Source organism: Lontra canadensis, unplaced genomic scaffold (genome assembly GCF_010015895.1).
Source record: "Lontra canadensis isolate GAN:19392208 unplaced genomic scaffold, GSC_riverotter_1.0 scaffold116, whole genome shotgun sequence".
NCBI lineage: Eukaryota > Metazoa > Chordata > Mammalia > Carnivora > Mustelidae > Lontra > Lontra canadensis.
Window position 1 is genome coordinate 2971516 of NW_022631110.1, and position 12624 is coordinate 2984139.

At 44.8% G+C, this 12624-nt stretch overlaps 1 protein-coding gene across 7 annotated transcripts in view; it reads right to left on the reverse strand.

Annotated features, from left to right (window-relative positions):
- ADGRG2 (adhesion G protein-coupled receptor G2) overlaps positions 1 to 12624 on the reverse strand; it is a 132291-nt gene that overhangs the window by 16834 nt on the left and 102833 nt on the right. For 6 of the 7 annotated variants that reach the window (XM_032840803.1, XM_032840805.1, XM_032840808.1 and 3 more), the window contains 7 exons: positions 12162 to 12256; positions 11593 to 11659; positions 4840 to 5228; positions 2945 to 3116; positions 2589 to 2745; positions 1562 to 1705; positions 432 to 554 (listed from right to left, as the gene is read on the reverse strand). In XM_032840803.1, the coding sequence (XP_032696694.1) occupies positions 432 to 554; positions 1562 to 1705; positions 2589 to 2745; positions 2945 to 3116; positions 4840 to 5228; positions 11593 to 11659; positions 12162 to 12256 (1147 nt within the window). The remainder of the gene's footprint in view (positions 1 to 431; positions 555 to 1561; positions 1706 to 2588; positions 2746 to 2944; positions 3117 to 4839; positions 5229 to 11592; positions 11660 to 12161; positions 12257 to 12624) is intronic. The other variant, XM_032840809.1, reaches the window with a different exon arrangement.

The following is a 12624-nucleotide window of genomic DNA, read 5'->3' on the forward strand; positions in this document are numbered from 1 at the left end:
CTGAAATTCACGTTCTGATTCCGGGGATCAGCGTGGGGCCTCAAAGTGGGCATTTCTCACAAGTGCCCAGCGGATGCCAAAGGTACAGGCCTGCAGACCGGACTTTGAGTAGTATGGTCACAGGTGCTGCTCAATCTGAACGGAAGTGAGAGATGTTTTCCCTTGGCGGGTGAGAATCAGACCTGTAGCCGCAGATCTCAATGCACTAAACTGGATAGTAGCTGGCTTTTGCGCTGCACCTTCTTGGAAATGAGGCGATCAGTTATTAGGCACGCTAAAACCCAGCAGAGCGACCCTATGATCCTAGCCTCACACACTGCCTAAACCGAGTGTGAGGTTCCTCTCCATCTCCTTCTTTCAGGCCAAGTCTGACAGACGTGGTTTGCGCAAGTGCATCTGGTCCAAGGAGAGACCAGACGGGCCTCCCGCACCTGGCTTGGGGTGATGTGCTTTAAGGTGACCGTCACGTTTCTTGCCAAGTTCTTGACCGTCAGGTTTGCCACGCTGGACGATATGACGTAGCTGATCAGAGAGAGGTTCTCCAGGGCAGGGTCCTAGCACACCAAAGAATCAACAAGATGGCTTTTAGAGCAGGAAGGGACCCTAAAGAACAGTTAAGTTCACACGGTTGATTTTATAATCCAAGTGAGAAACTGAAATTGAGGGTCAAGGAGTAACCCTTGGGAAAGTCCCTTTACTCCTTGGTGGGCCCATGATTAGAAACAGAGCCTGCTCCGCCATACCGTGCTCTAGCTACTGACGGAAATTTCACAGACCGACAGAACAGGACCCTTAGGAACTGTCAAGAGAATCGAACACGAAGCTGCTTAAACTGTGTGTTCTCGAGCCAGTTAAGCTCTCTGCACTTCCTTGCCCTCATCAGCAAAGTTGGCATAGTGGTTGAATAGTTCCTCCCTCACAGGGTCGTTGGGAGGATTAAAGTTAACATTTCCGGGGCGCCTGGGTGGCTCAGTGGGTTAAAGCCTCTGCCCTTCGCTCAGGTCATGATCTCAGGGTGCTGGGATCGAGCCCCGCATCGGGCTCTCTGCTCAGCAGGGAGCCTGCCTCCCCCCCCCCTCTCTGCCTCTCTGCCTGCTTGTGATCTCTGTCAAATAAATAAATAAAATCTTAAAAAAAAAAAGTTAACATTTCTGAGTGCACAGTAGCAGGCTAACATTAGTTATCATTATTTATCCTTAGGTTCTGTTTAAAAACAAACTGGAAGGGCACTTGGGTGACGGCGGGTGGTTAAGCGCCTGACTCCTGGTTTCCGGTCAAGTCATGATCTCAGAGTCAGGAGATCGAGCCCTGTGTTGGACTCTGTGCTCAGCGGGGAGTCTGCTGAGAGTTTCTCTCTCCTTCCCCCTCGGCTCCTCCCCACTGCACGCTCTCTCTCTCTCAAATAAATAAATAACCCTCTGAAATAAATAAATCAAAATAAGCTGCAGAACACCATAAATAAATAAAAAAAAAATGCTGCTTTCATGGAGAATGAAAAAGAAACGAAACTGCCCCCCACCAAAATAAAACCTAAACCCAAAGCAGTTAGCATTAACCTTACCTGAAACAGGGCAGGTGTTTCAAAGAAGTTAAACTGAACCCTGGAAGCGAGCTCCACATCACTAGCTGGTAAATTACTCATCAGTGATGATGGCAGTGTAATAACACCAATACTGTTCTCAGGAGGCCGGGTTTCCAGAGAAACCTGAAAATCAAGTAAGAGATAATAAAAATGCCTGGGGCTAGTATAATGAATAGATGGAAAACGTAAGGACTAATTAAGGAGGAGGATCCTGTAAAGGCATTTATTTGTGGTAACCTCTGTCAAATCGGTTGTTGTCTCTCTGATCGCTATGAAACTGGAGGATGTATAATAGAGAGACAAGTCCTCAGAGCAGGAAAGGAAACATTTTAAAGATATACAGAAACCATCGGAAAGTGTAGGATGCTCTGTGTCAATTAGAGCTCAACAAAACTGGGGCTGGGTCGGAGGGGGGCAGTGCTGAAAACCGTTAACTCCAGACACACCAACTGGCCGCCTGTTAGGGCAAAGTCTTTGCAGAACCGCATGCACTAAACTTGAAAAGGGAAAACTATACAAATCAAGTTAAAAGGCAAAAAGGGCAAGACTTGGTCTGACTTGGGCTTTTCCAGCCCCTAATCCCTCTAATAGGTGGATAGAAAATGCTAGAAACAGGATTGATACTCAGCTCCGCTACTGACACCAGTGCAGTCCAAATGCTTGTTAAAATATTGAAATGGGTTGGTAAGTAGCTGATGTCCCTGCTCTCTTGCAACTGCCCAGAACCCTCTACTGGACACTTCTCCCCACCTGAGCCCCCCACCTCCCTGCAAAACTTCCATAATCTAGGTGCCAGAAGGTTAACACTGGGCCCAAGGACCTCTCAGATCCTGCTTCAGCCAAGACCAATGTCCTGTTTCTGATTCTGCGGTGCCGCACTGTTCTAGATGTTAAATATTTTGAGTATCACCCCTGACTATAAGCAGTAATTGCCTCTAGTACGAAGTACATGGAGGCTATAATCATAGACAAGAAAAGGGTTTTTTCACAAAGAATTAGGATGTACCTGAAGATTTGCAGGGTTTTGGGCAGCGAAGGTAGTTGTGTCGAAATTACTAGCATTCACTCTGATTACGGCCAGAGCCAAGGAAGGGGAGGTGAGAGTTACGGTCTTGGTGGAAAAATTCAGCTGTAAGCCAATGTCATCCACTATTTTTAGCAATCTGTAAAGACAAGTGGTTCAAATTCAACACTCCCACTTTGTCTTCCCCACTCGAAGCAGAATATGCAGTAGCAATGTAACAAAACATTATGAACCTTTTCTGTGGCAGAAAAATACTTGGCTGTAATTAATCCTGATAAGAAGTATCATTGTCATTAGAGGGTCCCCTCTCCTGCACACATCAGTTTGCTAATACCTACCTCTGGGCCAGAGGAGCCAGCAAGGCAGGTGGGGAATGAAGGAGTTTGCTGACATGGTTTATCATTTCTCCCGCGAGGTTAGGCTCCAAGCTACCCGAGGACAGAGCCTTTTCCATCTGGAACACTTGACTCTCAAGATCAGAATCACTGATGCTGCTGGTATAAACCATTTCTGCGACAGAGAAGCCAAATCATTCTATGAACACGTACTGGAAAAATCACTAATAAAGAAACACGACAGACTCCACGACTCCTAGGTATTTGCCCCAGGGAAAGAAAAACATGTCTCAAGAAGACTTGTTTGTGAATGTTTATAGAGGCTTTTCATTATACCGCCAAGCTGGAAACAACCCAAGTATCTATCAACTGAAGAATGGATGGGGGCACCTGGGTAGCTCAGTGGGTTAAAGCCTCTGCCTTCAGCTCAGGTCATGATCCCAGGGTCCTGGAATCGAGCCCCGCATTGGGCTCTCTGCTCAGCAGGGAGCCTGCTTCCTCCTCTCTCTCTGCCTGCCTCTCTGCTACTTGTGATCTCTGAATGTCAAATAAATAAATAAAATCTTAAAAAAAAAAGAAAGAATGGATAAACAAACTGTGATACCTCTCTACAATGGACTATTATTCAGTAATTAAAAGGTAGGAGACACTGATAATTGCAACAATGTAGACAGATCTCCAATTCTCCAATATATTATGTCAACTGAAAGCAGCCAGACCCAAAAGGCTGCATATTGTAGGATTCTCTTCATAAGACATTTTAGAAAAATCAAAAGTATAGGAAAACAAAACAGATCAGTCAGTGGTGGCCAGGGGCTGGGGGTAGTGGATAGGAGTTGACTACAAAGGAACATCAAGGAACTTTGGGGGTGGTGAAAATGTTACATATCATGATGGTGGTTGAGCGGGTCTGGGTATTTAATCCAACCTCATGGAACTATAAAAATTTCATCTATCCACAGATCTGGATGAATTTTATTGTATGTAAATTATACTTCAAAAAACCCAACAGAGGCACCCAGGTGGCTCAGTCTAAAAGAGCATGCGAGGGGCGCTTGGATGGCTCAGTGTATTAAGCCTCTGCCTTCAGCTCAGGTCATGATGTCAGGGTCCTGGGATTGAGCCCTGCATCGGGCTCTCTGCTCAGTGGGGAGCCTGCTTCCCCCTCCCCCTCTGCCTGCTTCTCTGCCTACTTGTGATCTCCTCTCTCTCTGTCAAATAAATAAATAAAATCTTAAAATAAAATAAAATTAAAAATTTAAAAATTAAAAAAAAATAAAAGAGCATGCGAGTCTTGATCTCAGGGTCACGACTTCAAACCCCACATTGGATGTAGAGATTATGTAAAAATAAAATCTTTAAAAAAATAAAAGAGGGGTGACTGGGTGGCTCAATTGGTTAAGCATTGGTCTTCGGCTCAGGTCAGGATCCCGGGGTCCTGGGATCGAGCCCCGCATCAGGCTCCCTGCTCAGTGGGAAGCCTGCTTCTCTCTCCCACTATCCCTGCTTGTGTTCCCTCCCTCGCTGTCTGTCAGATAAATAAATACAATCTTTAAAAAACAGTAAATAAAGTTCAAAATTTTCCTCTTCAGAATGTTGGAAACAGTGACCTCATAACCTTTTGTGGAAGAAACAAACCTGTAAACTAACTCATCTTGATAAAATGGGGTATGTATGCCTCAGAGCTATTTCTCCACTCTCTTGCTCAAAACAATCAAACTCAGCCATATCTATGTTCTATGAATGTCTGGAGGAAAGCTCTCAAAATCAAGCAGACATCATAAAAAGAAAGGGTCAACCTGGTCTTATTACAGGTATCTTGATTAGGCAGGCTAGCTCCTGCGTTTCCAGAAGCCAGATTGTAACAAACCGCAGCAGCCTGGCTCCGCCATACTTACCTGTCTTGTCAGGAGGTGAGGTGGCCGTGATGATATCCACAGGGGCAGACGCGGTGGGAGAGGAAAGTGAGGATTTCATAGGTGGCAGTGTGTGGGAAAGATCAGTTTGGGGCGTAGGGGAAGAGATAGTTCCAGAACTGGGGGGCGTATCAATGGCAGAGCTCGAAGCTAGGGGAGCTGAAGGCTGGGGAGAAGGAAGGTAAATCACTTGTGTTGGAGAAGGAGAGCTTTGGGTTATAGGTGGATGATTTAGAGGTTCAGGAAAAGAGAAGGCACTGGAGACCTGGGACAGAATGGTGGCCTGAGGAACAACAGGGATGGAATTGCTAGAAGAAAATGGTGAGCCATCTGGATGACCAGCAAGACATACAACGGGATCCTGCAGGTCACTAAAAGAAAGAATCAGAGAGAGGCACATGAGAGACAGAAGAGTGAGAGGCTGATCTCCTCTAGCAACCATCTGACACCACCATGGTGACTTGGCTTTGCCAGGGACCTGCCATTCCCAGCCTCTGCCCAGCATACTTTCTGTGCCCTTGCCACTGGCCCCCTGCCCCTGCCCGCGTCCACCACTTCCTCCCTGAGAGAGGAATTAGCCAGGAGGGATGCTGTTTTATGAATTTCCAGTTCTGGATGACTCATTCACCACTGCTCTCAGGCTCTTATCCTTTATTACTTATCACTCAGTTGAAGAGATCTTGTAACAACAATTCTATGTGCTTCTGGGGGAGGGGAGCTCTTACATGCTATTACCAACCTAGTTGATGTTCATGTATTAGGAACTTGTCTTAGGGTTTTTTTTTTTTTTTAGATTTTACAAAATGTATTCTCAAAAAAATAGAATCACACGCCCAAACTGTTCTTAACATACTGGAAAGTTTTCTAAAAACTAGGTGGTTGGGTGGCTCAGTCAGTTAAGGGTCTGTTTTCTGCTCCGCTCATGATCCCAGGGTCCTGGGATCAAGCCCTGCATCGGGCTCCCTGCTCAGCAGGGAGCCTGCTTCTCCCTCTCTCCCTCGCTGTTACCCCTGCTTTCTGTCAAATAAATAAATAAATAAAATCTTTAAAAAAGTTTTCTAAAAACTTAAATACCAAAATATTATTTTCCTTGACTATTTGAATCTACATTAATAAAACTGACTCATCATTTTTCGAACAATTGAGTTTACTTTGAAGTGAAAGCATCTCCATTTCAAAACCATATCTGTCCATAATAAATTCACAAACTCTTATGTCAACTCAGTATTAACACAGGGTACAAAAGGGTATGGCATAAATTGAAAAGCCAGCTCCAAATTTACCAATAACCATAAAATGTTTTTCAGATTTTTCCCGTAGTTTTTGCAAAGTACATAATTCTGTCGCTTACACTTACAATCTTCTGTGTATTGACCCATATTAGAAAAATGTGCAAAAATAATTATTATTGATTTGGATAATGGACTTTTTTATTTCAGCAACTTCTCATACTGGTCCTAGTGAGTCACAAGTAAGCCTTTCTTTGCCACGAAACCTCTAAGTTAGCTCACTCACATGCGGTGTGATATTGGCTGGGATCGGTAAATCACACTGCCTTTTTTTTTTTCCTTAGACCTACTGATTTGTTTCAAGAAAATCTTTTTTTTTTTAAGATTATTTATTTATTTATTTGACAGACAGAGATCACAAGTAGGCAGAGAGGCAGGCAGAGAGAGAGGAGGAAACAGGCTCCCCCGCTGAGCAGAGAGCCTGATGCAGGGCTCGATCCCAGGACCCTGGGATCATAACCTGAGCCAAAGGCAGAGGCTTAACCCACTGAGCCACCCAGGTGCCCCTCGTTTCAAGAAAATCTTAAACTGAAGTTAATAATACATAAACTTTTGTGAAGCCGATGAAGAGAGGAATCTGTCTGAATTGATCTTATACCACTATAGAGCAGTGTGAGGCTAACTGGCACATAGTGAGTGGCCAGGAAATGTTCGTTGAATAAAAAATGGATTAAGGGGGTGGCAGGGTGGTTTGGTCATTAAGTGTCAGCTCAGGTCATGATCCCAGGGTCTCTGGAACGAGCCTACATCAGGCTCCCTGCTCAGTGGGAAGCCTGCTTCTCCCTCTTCCACTCCCCTTGCTTGTGTTCCCTCTCCACTGTCTGTCTGTCTGTCTCTCTCTCTCTCTGTCAAATAAATAAATAAATCTTAAAAAAAAAAAACAAGAATTAAGCAGGGGCCACAGAATCCACAGCTTATAAAATCAGCTATGCCTCAGTATTGCTTTAGCTCAGTGGTTCTCAACCTAGGCCATGCATGAGAAAACCCAGGAGACTTTTAAAAAATATACAGAGATTTCCATGGCCTACTCCTCAGCGGCTGCTTCAGCTTGTCTTGGTGCAGGGGTTGAGGCCCCCAGGCCCATATATTTTCATGGCATGCAAGGTTGAGAAGAACTCATATACTCTTCAGATCCACCGGTCCTGGGGGGTGGGGGGGTAAGAGCAATCAGAGGGGGCCACAAACTATTACCTAGGGAAGCCTCTGACGGATCCAGTTTTAGGTGGTGACTTAGGAGCACCCACTAGAACGTGTCCTCAGAGCTTCTCTGGGGTGAGATGAGGCAGGAATACTGTGTTGAGGAACCTGAGGCGGGTCCTACCCTTAGCAAAAAATGCTGGCTTGGTCTCGTCTGGCCCAACACCCGCAGGAGGCCTCTCAACGCAGCCTGAGGTTAAGGGCGGCAGTGTGGACGAAAGGGCGCCAGACAGACACAGAACTGATGTGTCGAGAAGCCTTGGCTGAGGCTCCGGCTCTCATTAGTCCTCTAGGCGATCCACCCCAGTTCCCTGAGACTCCGTTCTCTGAACCGTATACTGCAGCCACTGACGGGGCCAAGTCATGGCAAAGGTGCTTTGCAAAGTATAAATGACATTTTCTTCTTATGTCTGGGGGTCTGCAGCAACCCAATCCCCCAGCACGAGCGCTCCCATTCACCGGGCTCTGCCAGGAAGAGGCTACCCTCTCTCTCTGATGCTCTTGGCACTTGGGCTACTCGGAGCCCTGGCTCCGTGGAGAGAGGCACACCGGGAGGGGCAGAACGGTGGCAGGCAATGCCCGCTACACGTTAGGAACCTCAGAGCACCGCAGCCCCGGGGCGGGGCTCCCTTCCCCAGCCCACTAGGGTGGACTCTCTGGGGTGGGGGGGCTGCGGGTATCCATGTTTGCTGCAACATGCTTCTCCTCCAACATGCAGCCTCCATACGATACACTGTGCTCGTCTTGAAGAATTCTTACACATATACACCCACATCGTCACCACCCAGATGAAAAGAGAGCATTTCCAGCACCCAGGAAGGCCACCCTGACATATCAGTAGGTTTTAAAAGGACTCAAAGTGGCTCAGTCAGTTAAGTGTCTGCCTTACACTCAGGTCGTGATCTCGGGGTCCTCAGCTTGAACCCCACGACAGGATCCCCACTCACAGGGGAGTCTGCTTGTCCCTCTCCCTCTGCCCCTCCCCCTGCTTGTGTGCTTGCTCTCAAATAAATAAAATCTTGTTAAAAAAATATAAAAATGGGGCACCTGGGTGGCTCAGTTGGCTACACGTCTGACTTCGGCTCAGGGCATGATCTCAGGGTTGTGAGATCAAGCCCTACATCAGGCTCTGTGTTCAGCAGGGAGTCTGCTTCTCCCTCTCTGCTCCCCTCCCCCACCCCTCATGCTCTCAGTTGCTCTCAAAAAAAAAAAAAAAAAAATCACCCCACCGAGGAATCCTGAAAATAATCCACAAACCTGGACTATACCCCAGACCAATAATAACATCATTACTGAGAGTGGGAGGCAGGCAGGGGCGTTTTTAAAATTCCTCCAATGATTCCAAGGTGCATCCAGGGCTGAGAAGCACTGCTCTGTGGGCTCGACCCCACAAGGCAAAGTTAGGTCCCCGAACCAGCAGCACTGGCTTCACCTGGGGACTTGTTAGAAATGCAGCATCTCAGGTCTTTCCCAGACCTCCTGGATCAGAATTTTAACAAGATCCTCTGTGACTGACACGCACAGTAACCTCTGAGAAGTGCTGACAGGGCTCACTTCCTCATTTTCCAGAGGAGGAACCTGAGGCTTATTTCTACGGATAAAGAAGCAACCACTGGATACACAGTGAGCTGAGGACAGAGCCCTAGCCAGAAAATGAGCTCATGCTCTGCCCCCTTCTCTGTGTCCTGGGGCTTCTTCCTCACAGCAATTTGAATGGACAACCCCCAGCAGTCTGTGGGGCTTCCTCAAAAGAGTTATGATTTCTTCATCTGATCTAGTACTTCTAGAAATTCCATCCCTCGAATGGGCCTCAACCCTCCAGCTTCATGGTGCATTTTAAGCTAAAACTTACATATTCTTTACTATTTATTACAGAAAGTGCTATAAATCCTAAACTCGAGTCCTTTAGCTATTCCTTGAGTCCAATGTTTTATTATATCCCAGAAATATAGCCCACACCGGGCAGACAGGCCACAATTTGCCTTTTGTTCCCATATGAAAAGGTTTAAGTTGAAAAATGTATGTCCTTTTGTTCAAATACAAATTTTACCCAATTGTAAGAAAGTACAGAAAACCCTACAAAGAAAAAAAAAGGAATAGTAAGCAAAAATCACCCATGATGACAGTTGGCAGGCCAGTCACTGAGAACCCCGTGACTATTTTCATTGATTCACTTCTGAGTTTTTTCTGTGTATATTTATATACACCCATGATCACATCATCCATGACTTTGGGGTCATCTGCCTCCCAGCTTCCCTCCATCACAGGGCTGAGTTTAAGGCAGTCATTGTCAACATTGGTTGCACATTAGAATCACCGAGGGGGCTTTTAAAACCCTGGATACCTGGACTGTGTTCCAGACAAATTAAATCAGAATCGCCGAGGGTGGGAGACTGGAAATCAGGATTTTCAAAAAATTCTTCAGTGGAATTAATTTGAGGCTTATAGAAACCCTGCAAAAATAACACAGAGTTCCTTATACCCCTCACTCAGCTTCCCTCGATGTTAACATCTAATGTCTGGAATTGGAACCAAACAGCTATCAATGTTTAACATATTCCAAAGATGGCATCTCAAATCACTGAGGAAAAGACAGACTTTTTAATAAATGGTGCAGGACCCCTGGCTAGACATTTTGGAAAGGATTAAGTTAAATCAATACTTCTTCCCACACATAAGAATAAATTCTAAGTGTATTTAATGTAAAAAAAAAAAAAAAAGGAAAGAAAGAAGGAAACCAAATAAATACTAAAAAAACTCAAGGGTGAATTCCCCTATAACCTGGGCATTGGAAAAGGCTTTCTAACGATGACTTCAAATCCACAGGCAGTAAAAGAAAAGACTGGCAAATTTAACTACAATTTTTTTAAAGATTTTATTTATTTATTTGACAGACAGAGATCACAAGTAGGCAGAGAGGCAGGCAGAGAGAAGCTCCGTGCTGAGCAGAGAGCCTGATGCGGGGCTCGATCCCAGGACTCTGGGACCATGACCTGAGCCAAAGGCAGAGGCTTTAACCCATTGAGCCACTCAGCCACCCCTAACTACAGTTTTTAAAAAAGATTTTATTTATTAATTTGAGGACAAGCAAGGGGAGTGGCAGGCAGATAGAGGAAGAGGAAGAAGCAGGATCCCCGCCAAGCTGGGAGCTTGGGGTGCAGGACTGGATCCCAAGAGCCCAAGATCATGACCTGAATGGAAGGCAGATGCTTTACCAACTAAACCACCAGGTAGGAGCCCCTTAACTACATTTTTTAAAAATTTAATTCGCGTGACAAAAACATGAAATCAAAAGATAACTGACAAACTGGGAGAAAATATTTGCAACATATACCACAAAGGGTTAATATCCCCCACTATATAAAGGACTCTTAAAAACTGATCAGGTGATCAGGGGCGCCTGGGTGGTGGGTGGGTTATAAACATTCATTCCTCCTTTTGGCTCAGGTCAGGATCTTAGGGTCGTGAGATGGGGTCCTGTGTTGGGCTTTGTGCTCAGTGGGAATCTGCCAGATGTTCTCTCTCTGCCTCTCTCTCTCTGCTCCTCCACCTGCTCTCTCTCTCTCTATCAAATAAATAAAATCTTAAAAAAAAAATCAGGGTGCCTAGGTGGCTCAGTGGGTTAAAGCCTCTGCCTTTGGCTCAAATCATGATCCCAAGGGTCCTGAGATCGAGCCCCACATCACGTTCCCCACGCCACGGAAAGACCGCTTCTCCCTCTCCTTCTGCCAGCCGCTCTGCCTACTTACGTGCACTCTCTATCAAATACATAAATAAAATCTTAAAAAAAATCCAGTAGAAAAGGTGGGAAAGACATGAATGCACAATTAACAAGAAAGATACAAAAATGACCCCAAATACATGAAAAATGTTCAAACAGTCCTCATCAGAGAAGTGCAAATTAAAACACCACTGAGTTGCCCTTTCTCAACTACCACACTGGAAGAATTTAAAAATATGATGACATTCAGTTGGTGAGGCTGGAAGGTTGGAGGGAGGTGGCCAGGATATTTCTAATACTCCCCAGGAGATTCTGATATGCAACCAAGATTGCAAACCATTATTTCAAAGTAATGGTCCAAGTGGAAACTTGATACAACAAAAAACTGCATTTCCCCTAAAACTGAAAGCCCTTCTTCACGGCCAAAATTCCAGAATTCCTTAGCCAACATGGCGATTAAATATTATTATTGTTATTATTATTATCATTATTACTTTTAGGAAAAAGGTCATCCTGTTTGCTACGTACCACTGCAGTTTTCCTAACTCTTCCGGCGAGGAAGGGCATGGTATCCTGACAGAATAGCAGCACTGTTCTGGAGACAGCAGTAAAAGAAAGAAGAAAACACATGGTCAAGAACAAGGCGAGGCAGAAGCTCAGATCCATCAAGTATTATGGTTTCTACAGTGGCTACATTTTATAAAGTCTTGTCTAAAACAGGTGATTAAAAAAAAACCCTGGATACTATTATACTAACAATCATACATGTACATAACAGGTGCTCAAAAATATTTATAGCAATTACTCTTCAGCAGCTCCTAAAAATTCTGAAGTAAACACACCCAGCAGCAATGCATCAAACACTCCAGACAGAAGTCCCTCTCAGTAGGGTTTTTTTTCTATCTTATTTTCAAATACAGTATACTGAAACTTTACTGAAGGGTAGGGGAGAATCACCTTTTAGAGCTCACTAAAAACTGTCCAAGAGTCAAAATGGAAAGCTATCACATACCTAATTTATTATATTTTCAGTTTTAAGAAGAACACATCAAAGTCATGTGAAAAAGAACACAGCAATAAAGATAGAGACAACTTACCCATCGGATGAATCTTTGCTCTTTTCAAAGCAACCATTACAGCACATATGTTCATTGTTTTATTCATTTTTATTGTGAATGTACAATTTAATGTGCTGTGAAGAGAAATATAGATAATCAGAATGTTACTAAACTGGAAATCTACCCACAGATTTGTAAATGCTTTTTCAAACTTGGGAGTGAGGAAAGGAGACACTGATGCTGTGAACTTGGTGACACCCCAATGAGCTTGCGAACACCCACCACTTTGACCATGAGACATTTATAGAGGTTTACGGTCACAGAGGTTGCAAACCAGAGACCCTGTGACCACACACAACTGTTGATTCATTTTGCCTGCAGGAACTAGGAAGTGGCAGGGGTGCAACTTGCTTGCAAAGACAAGCATCTTAACATCTAGAGTCTTACCCCTAGCTGGCTACTTGTCTATTATCTGTCGGTGTTTGAATTTCCATCATGAGAG